This window comes from Eubalaena glacialis, chromosome 7 (genome assembly GCF_028564815.1).
Source record: "Eubalaena glacialis isolate mEubGla1 chromosome 7, mEubGla1.1.hap2.+ XY, whole genome shotgun sequence".
Taxonomy (NCBI): domain Eukaryota; kingdom Metazoa; phylum Chordata; class Mammalia; order Artiodactyla; family Balaenidae; genus Eubalaena; species Eubalaena glacialis.
In genome coordinates, this window is record NC_083722.1 from 76,690,030 (window position 1) to 76,700,981 (window position 10,952).

The 10,952-nt window shown below is 39.5% G+C and overlaps 1 protein-coding gene across 17 annotated transcripts in view; it reads right to left on the minus strand.

Moving 5' to 3' along the window:
• PBRM1 (polybromo 1) overlaps positions 1-10,952 on the minus strand; it is a 105,889-nt gene that overhangs the window by 94,778 nt on the left and 159 nt on the right. For 15 of the 17 annotated variants that reach the window (XM_061196967.1, XM_061196965.1, XM_061196964.1 and 12 more), the window contains exons 2-3: positions 6,142-6,294; positions 4,785-4,882 (exon numbers count right to left, since the gene is read on the minus strand). In XM_061196967.1, the coding sequence (XP_061052950.1) occupies positions 4,785-4,882; positions 6,142-6,279 (236 nt within the window). In that variant the 5' untranslated portion in view covers positions 6,280-6,294. Of the gene's footprint in view, positions 1-4,784; positions 4,883-6,141; positions 6,295-10,649; positions 10,856-10,952 lie in introns of those variants that run through there. The other 2 variants (XM_061196951.1, XM_061196950.1) reach the window with 2 other exon arrangements.

Genomic DNA, 10,952 nt, shown 5'->3' on the forward strand with positions numbered 1-10,952 from the left:
AGCCACGTTGCAGCTAAGTTCTGACCAATGCAAGAGCTGAAATGTACCATGTCCAGGTCACATCCTAACATGTTTCTTTTTTCCTATGGGCCGGAAGGTAGTTGTGGTGGTGAGCCATCTCAGACCATGCAGACAAGGGCGATACCCCAAGCACAGCAGAATAAAAAGACAGACAGTATCTCGGCCCTGAAGACCTCACAGAATAAGACTTGTACATGAGAGAAAGCAATTGTTCTTGTTTCAGCCATTGTTAATTTGGATGTCCTAGTACAAGCAGCCTAACATACTAATGAAAACAAAGTCTCAAAAAGAGATTCACAATTGCATGGCTCTGAACAGTACTTCTTCCCACAAGCTCTTGAGAAAACAGGCATTCCACAGAGGAGGAGCAGAGATGCATGCAGGCACAGCACTGGGGGGAAGGCAGCAGTGCTCCTAAAGTACCACGTCATGGAGGCTAGAAGACAGTGCTCCAGCACCAAAGGCCTGTATTTTCTGCCCCTCAGCTGGTGAAAAGCAGGCAGCAGAGGGGCAGTCCTTTTCCATGAGGTGCTTGTGTACTACAATATGATGCTGCTTCTCTATACAACATACTGGTTAAGAGCACAGGCTTTAGAATCAGAAAAACCTGAGTCTGAATTCTGGTTATCCTCAATGGTTCTGAGAACTTGTACAAGTTGTCATCTATAAACTGTGATAACAATATTGCTCAGGTTTAAACAAGATGAGGCCTGCAAAGCACTTAGTGCTGTGTCTAGCATGTAGTAAGCAATAAATATGGGCTTTTATTATCATATGCTAATTAAATGACAACTTTCAAAAGATTGTTACTGATAAACTAACTGAAATCTGTAGACAGATTTCATTAAAAAAAAAAAACTCTTATTTTTGGCATGACTAATTTACAGAGCTCTCCTCATTCAGGATGATGACACTGCATCCTTGGTGGCTCTGCTCTTTGGAGTGAGAGGTTTGCCTTCAGATCAACCTAGAGCTTGTTGGCTACCCACTGCGGCATCAACATTCATGAATGGATCTAAATCTTTAATTAACTCATTGTATTAGTTTCCAACTGTTGCTCTAACAAATTACCACAAAATTAATGGCTTAAAACAACACAAATTTATTACCTTACAGAAGTCCAAAATGGGTCTCACTAAGCTAAAAGGCAAGGTGTTCACATTCCTTCTGGAGGTTCTAGAGAACAATTCACTTCCTTGCCTTTTCCAGCTTCTAGAGGCCACGTGCATTCCTTGGCTTGTAGCCCCGTTCCTCCATCTTCAAAGCCAGGAATACAGCATCTTCAAATCTCTCTCTGACTTACTCCTCTACTTCCCTCTTTAAGGACTCCTGTGATTACACTGGGACCACCTGGATAATCCAGGATAATTTCTCCAATTCAAAGGCAGTTGACTAACAAACTTAATTTCTCTTTGTCATGTAATCCTACATATTCATGGATTCCAGGGATTAGAACACGGACATTTTGGCGGGGCCATTATTCTATCTACCACACTAATGTATGTTTTCAGAACAAAGAACTTCAAATGCCAGAGTCTGAAAAGAACAGTGATATTATTTTGATAGCAAGAGAGGAAGGATGCTCTAGTCAGGGGGAACATAGCCTCCACAGGGAGGCGTGTGCCAGGTGGATATTTGTTTTTGCTTCATTGGACCACAGAAGTCAAGTCCAAAAGTTAGGGAAAAAAGAGAGACAGCAAGGTGAAAATAATCACTGTGTCTTCTGCATATTGTGAAAAACTAATCCCTTTTAACTATGATAAATACAACTTTGCTGCTATCCTAAAGACTATTAAATAATTTTTAAAAATATGTTCCACTCTCAAGGAACTAGAGAAAGAAAAACAAACTAAACTCATAGCTAGAAGGAAGGAAACAATATATAAAGCAGAGATAAATGAAATAGAGAATAGAAAAACAACAGGAAAAAAAATCAATAAAGTTGAGTTGGTTTCTTGAAAAGCTCAACAGAACTGACAAACCCTCAGCTAATTAACTAAGAAAAAAAAGAAGATTCAAATAACATTAAAAATGAAAGAGGGGACATTACAACCAATGCCAGAGAAATAAAAAGAATTATAAGAGATTACTATGAACAACTGTATGCCAATAAATTGGATACCCTAGAAGAAATGGATAAATTCCTAGAAACATACAACCTACCAAGACTGAATATGAAGAAACAGGAAACCTGAATAGACATATAACCAGTATGGAGATTGAATCAGTAACCAAAAACCTCCTGGCCTAGGAGAAAAGCCCTAGAAAAGCCCTAGACTTAATGGCTTCACTGCTGAGTTTCACCAAACATTTAAAGAATTAACATAATTCTTCTCAAACTTTTCCAAAAAACCGGAGGAGGGAAAACTTACTTATTCTGTGAAACTAGTAACGCTCTGATACCAAAGCCAGACAAAGACACTACAAGAAAAGAAAACTACAGACCAATATCCCTTATGGACGTTGATGCAAAAATTTTCAACAAAATACTAGCAAAATGAATTCAGCAGCATATTGAAAGGATTATACACCCTGATCAAGCAGGATTTATTCCTGCAATGCAAGGATGGTTCAACTTATGAAAATTAATAAAAGTAATGAATCATATTAACAGAATGAAGGAAAATAACCACATGATCATCTCAACTGATACAGAAAAAGCATCTGACAAAATTCAATACGCTTTCATGATTAAAAACGCTCAACAACTTAGGTATAGATGGAAACTACCTCAACAAAATAAAGGCCACAGATGAACAGTCTATAGCTAATATCATACTAAAAATGATGAAAGACAAAGATGCTTGCTCTCACCACTTCTTTTCAACAAAGTACTGGAAGTCCTAGCCAGAGCAATTAGGCAACAAGAAGAAATAAAAGGCATCTAAATTAGAAAGGAAGAAGTAAAACTATCTCTGTTCGCAGATGATAAGATCTCATATGCAGAATATTCTAAACATCCCACACACAAAAAAACTTTTAGAAGTAATAGGTGAATTCAGCAAAGTTGCAAGATACAAAACCAACATACACAAAAATCAGTTGCATTTCTACACACTAACAGTGAACAATCCAAAAAGGAGATTAAACAATAAACCTAACCAACGAGGTGACAGACTTTACACTGAAAACTACACAGTCCTGTAAGAAATTAAAACACAAATAAATGGAAAGATATCCCACATTCTTGGATTGGAAAACTTAATATTGTTAAGATACCAATACTACCCAAAGCAATCCACAGAGTCAATGCAAAACCTAACAAAATTCCAACAGAATTTTTTGCAGAAACAAAAAAACCCATCCTGAAAAAGAAGAATGAAATTGGAAGACCATATTAGTCAGGGTTCTCCAGAGAATCAGAACCACTAGGATCTATCTACCTACCTATCTATCAGTAGATAGATAGATAGGTAGGGAAAGAGAGAGAAACAGAGAAACAGAGAAACAGAGAGAGAGAGAGAGAGAGAGAGAGAGAGAGAGATGTAAGAGAATTATTATAGGAACTAATGATTACAGAGGCCAAGAAGTCCCAGGATCTCCCAGCTGGAGACCAGGAAAGCCAGTGGTATATTTCAGTTTGAAAGCCCAAGAACCAGGGGCTCCAACATCCAAGGACAGGAGAAGATGGATGTCTCAGTTCAAACAGAGAACACAAATTCACCCTTCTTCTACCCTTTTGTTCTATTCAAGCCCTCAGGGGACTGGATGATACCCAGCTGCATTGGTGAAGGCGTCTTCTTTACTCAGTCTACCTATTCAGATGCTAATCTCTTCAAGAGACATCCTCACAGACACACCCAGAAATAATGTTTTACCAGCTATCTGGGCATCCCTTAACCCAGTCAAGTTGACACATAAAATTAACCATCACAGAGGACTCACACCTTTTGATTTCAAAACTTACTACAAAACTACAAGTGTGGTGAGGGTGTGGAGAAATTGGAACTCTTGTACACTGTTGGTGGGAATGTAAAATGGTGCTGCAATTATGGAAAACAGTATGGTGATTGCTCAAAAAATTAAAAACAATTACTGTAAGATCCAACAATCCCACTTCTGGGTATATATCCAAAAAAACTGAAAGCAGCATCTCAAAGAGGTATTTATATTTGCACAATCATGTTCACTGCAGCATAATTCACAATAGCCAAGAGGTGGAAGCAACCCAAGTGTTTACCAATGGACGAATGGATTAAAAAAATGTGCTATATGTACACAATGGACTACTATTCAGCCTTAAAAAGGAAGGAAATCCTGTCAAATGGCACCACACGGATAAATCTTGAGGACATTACGCTAGGTGAAATAAGCCAGTCACAAAAGACAGATACTGTATGATTCCACTTACATGAGATACCTAAAGCAGTCAAATTCACAGAAACAGAAAGTGCAATGGTGATTGCTAGGGACTGGAGATAGGGGAAGGGGGAAATGGGGAGTTATTTAATGGGCACAGAGTTTCAATTTTGCAATATGAAAAAGCTCTGGAGATCTGCTGTGTAACAATGTAAATACACTTAACACACATTGAACCGTACACTTAAAAACAATTAAGACTGTAAATTTTATGTTGTATGTTTTTTACAACTAAAATTTTTTTCTTTAGTTAAAACAAAAATTTTTTTAAATGCGCTTCGCTACACCTTGACAAGTGAAACTAAAATTTAGACCCCAGTATCATCTAAGCCATTCCTTCCAAAAGAAAACTCAATTATTAAACACTTTCAACTTGCACCCGGAACCAAACCCCTCCCACTCACCTTCGCTTTGGTGCCCTAATGAAGAGCTCACACAGGAGCCTGCCCTGCTCATCCTTATAGTCTCGGATGGTGTTGTAGAGTTCATGGCACACGGCAATCTACACATAGGAAAAGGAAAAAAATCACCAGAAAAGTGAACAGAAAGTCAGTGTAGGGGTTCTTAAAAAAAAAACCCAACAAAAACAAAACATAAAAGGCCAGTAGAGAAGGATAAATTCCCAAATTCCCACATGGGAACCCAAGTCTAAAGTATGCTGACAGTATCTCTCATTTAAAATCATTTAAATGATTAAATCTTTCATCAGAATATGTTACTGGTGATTTTCTTTTCCTTTAAACAAAATTAGTTCATATCACTCTTGTTTAAAAATCATCCAATAGCGCTTCCCTGGTGGCGCAGTGGTTGAGAATCTGCCTGCCAATGCAGGGGACACGGGTTCGAGCCCTGGTCCGGGAAGATCCCACATGCCGCGGAGCGACTAGGCCCGTGAGCCACAATTGCTGAGCCTGCGCGTCTGGAGCCTGTGCCCCGCAACGGGAGGGGCCGCGATAGTGAGAGGCCCGCGCACCGCGATGAAGAGTGGCCCCTACTTGCCGCAGCTGGAGAAAGCCCTCGCACAGAAACGAAGACCCAACACAGCCAAAAATAAATAAATAAATAAAATTAAAAAAAAAAAAAAAATCATCCAATAGAGGGCTTCTTACCAGTCAGAGAATAAAATCTAAACTCCTAACACAGAGTATGTAGGGTATACTCTGGCTGGGCAGACTTTGCCAGTTTCCTTCTCCCTCTTGACCATCTCTCTGTAATCACAACCCATCAAATCCATTCCTGATCCAGCCCCTCTGCCTGGAACACCCTTCCCCAGTGCTCTGCAGGGCTGCTGCCTTCTGATCACAAAGAAATCTTTCCTGAAGGTATGGGCCAAAACAGCCCATATCATCCAAACTTTTCTTCTTAGCACTCATCACTAGCTGAGGAACTTTATTATTTATTTGTTCATCTGTTTACGTTCTGCTTCCCCAACACTAGCATCTGAGCTCCATGTGAAAAACTAGCTTGTCTTACACATGGCTTTATCCCAATCACCACAACAGTGCTTGGCACATGACAAGCATACATTTACTTGAATGACTATATAATGTGACAAAAATGATATTCTTTATTATTTCATAATATTAAATTACACTATTACTGTAAGACTTCTGACTAAGCATATACTTTTCATAAAAGAAAGGTTAAGAATATCAAGCCAGAGGAAAAAGAAGCTGAGAGGCCTTGCATCTTAACTGCTTATCATTAAAGGAAAGGTAGGGAATTGTGCAGAAGGCAGAAACTGTGATCTGAGTTACTTACAGGGTCTACAGTCGGAAGATTGGAAAGTCTCCTCCTTTTCCTGCTTGGGCCGGGCGTGGACACAGAATGGTGCCCATCGTCAAAGTCTCCGCTGACACTACTGGAAGGGGAGGTAGCTCTTCTTCTCTTGGAACCCATGGAATCCAACTTCTTCTATAAGAAATAATTAGCCATGTTCTTACACTGAATTTTATACTCTGCCACCAAGCCCCCAGTTGGCCACTTGCCACAAAGCTTCTGGTTCACTTAGGAGGATATTTTCACTGTTGCAAAGAAGCTCAACTATGCTTTTTCAATGCAAGTCCTGGACCTTGCTTTAGCCCCTTCACTTACCAGAATGCTACACTTTCAATTTGGATGGGACAAATTCAGCAACAGTATACTCATTTGTATTTACCAATTTTGAATGACTCAACCACTTCTGGCCCCAAATTTACCCTGGACTGGAATTTGGAAACCCACATATAACGGTACACCCACATATAATGGTGTGTTGGAGGTACTGATCCCTCAGCCCCTGAGGCAGTCAGGCAGGCCTCAGGGACAGAGTCCCTAAGGTGGTCACCTCTGGAGTCAGCAGCCTCATCTGTTTTCCCCAGTGTTTCTTATGATTATGATCACTTTTCAGGTGGGCCAGGATGTTGGAAAAAAACAAAAACCAAAAAACAGGAAGCAGACCCTGAGGCAAATTAGTGCAAAAGGGTAAGGGGACAGAGGATTAACCTGCTAGCATTTTAGATGTACCCTAAAATTAACACACTGAAAATGAATTTTCTCCATTCATTAAAGAAAGATCCACAAGGCATACCCCAGAAAACACTCAACATACTTGCCATACCTATGCTAAAGTAGCAAAATTGCATTTTGAAACTTCTGTCAATCCAGACTAACCTCCTTTTCAGTTACATGAGGTACTCTATCCCCATGAATTCACAGCTTTACATTTCACTAGATGATCTTGAAGAGCACCCCAGAAGTGAGGTTTTAGGTCCTCCTTGGCCTCCCAGAAACATGTAAATATTTGCTCTAAGTTTTAGGCAGGCTGCTAAGTAATCTTAACACAGCTTTACAAATATATATATATTTGACTATAACACAAGAAATGCAACCACTGAAATGATCTGCTACAGCTAGAGGGTAAGGGTGCATACCTGAGAAAGTCCTACAATGTTTATACAATTTAAAAACAGTATCAAATAGCATATTGTGATTTCACAGGCCTTTCTCTAAAGCAAAAAGAAAAAACTGATCCCAGTGTCACTCATCAACATTCAGTTTCAGGAAACTAAGACACCAGTAGCTGAAAGAATGGGTTGCCAGTAGTATGGAGAGAAAAATTGGGGATCTCCAGGGAAAAGAAAGCAGAGGCAAAACAAACCAATAAATAAAAAATTCTGGTAACCAACTAACAAAGTCTCTTATCTCTTCCTCTGAATTACAGTCCACATGGTGTTTAAAAACAGAGCCTAATATGTTCCTTCCTCTAGGACTTGGTTTGTTATACAGTGTATTAGTTTGCAATCGGCCACAACTGGCTAAAGCTTCAAAGGGCTTAGGCCAAGGCCAGCCAACTTTTGTTTGTTTTATAAAAGGCTGATAAACTGGTGTCAATTCATTAAAATGAAGAAACTAAGGACCAAGCTTTTGTAAACAATCTATGACAAGGACACAAGTGAATTTGATGAACATAAGGCAGGAATCTTTATGAAAAGGATAACAAAATTTAAGAAAGGTGGAAGGGAAAAGGCAAGGAAGGACAGAAAAGGGAAAGGGTGTAGATGATCAGTAATTTACCAGCTTTACCAGAGCACAACCAGCTCCTCGAAAAGCCAGTCTCCTCATTATGTCTGAAGGCCAAGTGAAGCCAGTGGGAGAAGGCAGGGCTTTAGAAGTGCTGATTCAGTGTTAATATATTCAAAACTGAAAGAGAAGAACAAGGCAGAGACAGGGGAAATAAAAAGAAGGGTCAAAGGAGTAAAAATGAGTACGAATAGACAGAAAACATTCAAGCAGAACTGCTAAAGATAAGAGATCTGGAGAAAATAGGCATATCAGTTTTCTTGCGCCAATCAAACAGCTGCAAAGGCTCAGGCACTAACAGTATCTGACATTTCTTCCATTTTAAAACCAAATGCTTTTCACATGCATAAAGATGCCTCACTGAGGTTCCCCTTTACTCACACGAATGACTGTCAATTCCAGGAACGAAGCATGCCTGCCCAACTGCCCCCTAGTCAATAAGAGCAGAGTTCAATCACAGAGCTGGAATGGAGAGTGAAAACATGTGGAAGGCTCACATGTGACACCAAGTGTTAGCAAGCTGGAACAAACCAAGAATGGCTCACGTGAGCAAAGAGTATGGAAAACTCCTCCCCACCAAAAAAATTCAGAGAAAGACATTTCTTACAAAAGTCCTATCAGCATTGAAAAGATATCACATACAACTTTAGAAAGGTTTAAAAAAAAAAAAAAAAAAAAGCCTTCGACAATTTGGCAGGTCAAAATTACTTTTATAAATAATCCGCTGAAAATCAAATGACAAAAAATGTAAATCACTGGGGAGGGGGGGAATGTTTAGACCACACAATATCCAAAACTCCTTGACTCATTAATTTACTTTGATAAGAAAAAAGATTCAACTTAAGGATAATTTTCAAATATTTTCTCATCCAAAGAACACATTTTAACATGTATTTTGGAAGTTTGGCTAGAAAGGCAATGTGGCCAGGTGGGTGGGAGGAGCAATAGGACCTGAGCTCAGAAGACCAGGATAAGAGACCCAGGTCTTCCACCTCTAATTATCTGTTTGACGTTGCTTGAGTCACAACCTCTCAGATCTGTTTCTTCATTTCTAAAATGAGAACAGTAGTGTACATATCTCCCTTGGATTGTTACGGCAGTGAAAAATGTATGTGAAATCACTTTGCAATGTCAAAACACAACAAAAATGTTGTGTTAAGTGTCAAAACACAACAAAATGTGTTTGTTGTGTTTTGCAATGTCAAAACACAACAAAAATGTGTTAAGTTTTAACTCTAGGATTGCACGCTGTCTTGGGCACAGGAACAGCACTTTATCCATTTTTGTAGCCTGACTTATAGCATAGTTTCAGTGATCAACTTATCTATTTAATAAAACATATTAAAAGTGCACTTAAGTGAGACATTAAAAAAAATGTTTGCATAGTTTCAAAGGCCTGTGAGCATCCATTCAGTAATTCTTTTTCTATAAAGAGAAAAGATTCTGAAACTTAGTTACAAGTTTTTAAATGGCACTGATTACAGTCACATGTCCAAAACTCTAACAACCAATGATAAATTACATTGGACAGTAAAGAATAACTTTACAATGTGCAACTGGGAAAATATTTACTCAGTATAGCCAAATGGTATATTTTGACAGTTTACAGACTTTTAGTACTCTCCTGTATTTCTAGTATTTCTTAGTACTGTAATACACGTTTAAAACAAAAATCTTGGAAAACAGAAGATTCAAAAGGGGAAAAAAATCGCTTATAATCCAACTTCCCAGAGAAAAAGCACCCTTAACGTTGGCGTTCACAGCTTTCAGTATTTATTCTATGCCCTGGTTGCCCTTTTTTAAAAAAAAAAAGAAAAAGCATGAACAAACCACATGTATTATGTTGCAGCCTGTGTTCTAACTTAGGGAATATTCTCCCAATTCAGTGTTCTCTCACATGATGTTGGATGCCTTGAGAGTAGTCTATCATACAGATAGCAATTTACTAATCTTGGCGATTTGCACAGATATGAATATTTAAGATATTTTGTACACTTCCAAAGCCAAAGAAAGTGGTCAAAGCCCTTCCATTTATCCACACGTATTTATTACTGATTTGACATACTTCTTCAAAAGATACCTTCCAATCTTCCTTTGGATCTAAAATATGGGCAATCTGTTAACAGGTGATAAGGCAGAAATTATACTCTTTTGTACTGAGTCCAATTTGCTTTTGAATTATACTTGGGAAAAGAGCTCACTACTAAATGGAAAAAAAATACCTTGAAATCATTTTTGAGGAGTCTTAGTTTGTTGGAAGATAAGTTAATAAAAATGCTTTACTCCAACATGTTTCTATAATTGTAGTAATAATTTCTACATCCACTATATCGTGTATTTGTCATTTGCTTTTCAGGATTTCTTGTACATTTTTGCCAATCTTTCTTCCTCTTTAAGTCACCAATTTCTACCCTGCAATAACAAAACTATGCTTCTTTCTCAGTAAAAAAATTTTAAGAGACGAAAAAATATTAAAAACCAGAAACACACACGATTTGAAAACCTCGATTCTTTGTGGTGTTGCAGATAAGAAACTATACCTGGGCTCCACGATATATACAAGTCCCATTGATAAAAATACTCAGTCTGAACAGAGTCATCCAGAAAGTATTAAAAAAAAATTTTACTAGTTTGTGTCTGAACCGTCAAGAAACGACAACAAAAAAAGGAGGCCCTGAGCTGCGGAGGAAATGAAAGACTTTCCCAACCTGTCACCGGTACGGGGAACTAAGGGAAACGTTGACAGTTTTGAAGCTGCCCGCGACGAGAGCTCGGCCAGCCGCTGGGGGCGGGAAAGCGGGTCGCGGGGAGTTTCCGGGCCGCTGCGCGCCTTTGTCCCGGCCGGCAGGTGCGGCAAGGCTGCCGGGCGCGTCCCGAAGCCCTCCGCCATGCCCCGCCCCGCGCGCCCGGCCCGACCGGCGCGTCCCGACGGCCGGGGCGGGGCCTCCGCCGCTGCTCCCGCCCGCCCGGGCCCACACAAAGGCCCGGCAGCCGGCCGAGAGGAAGCGGCC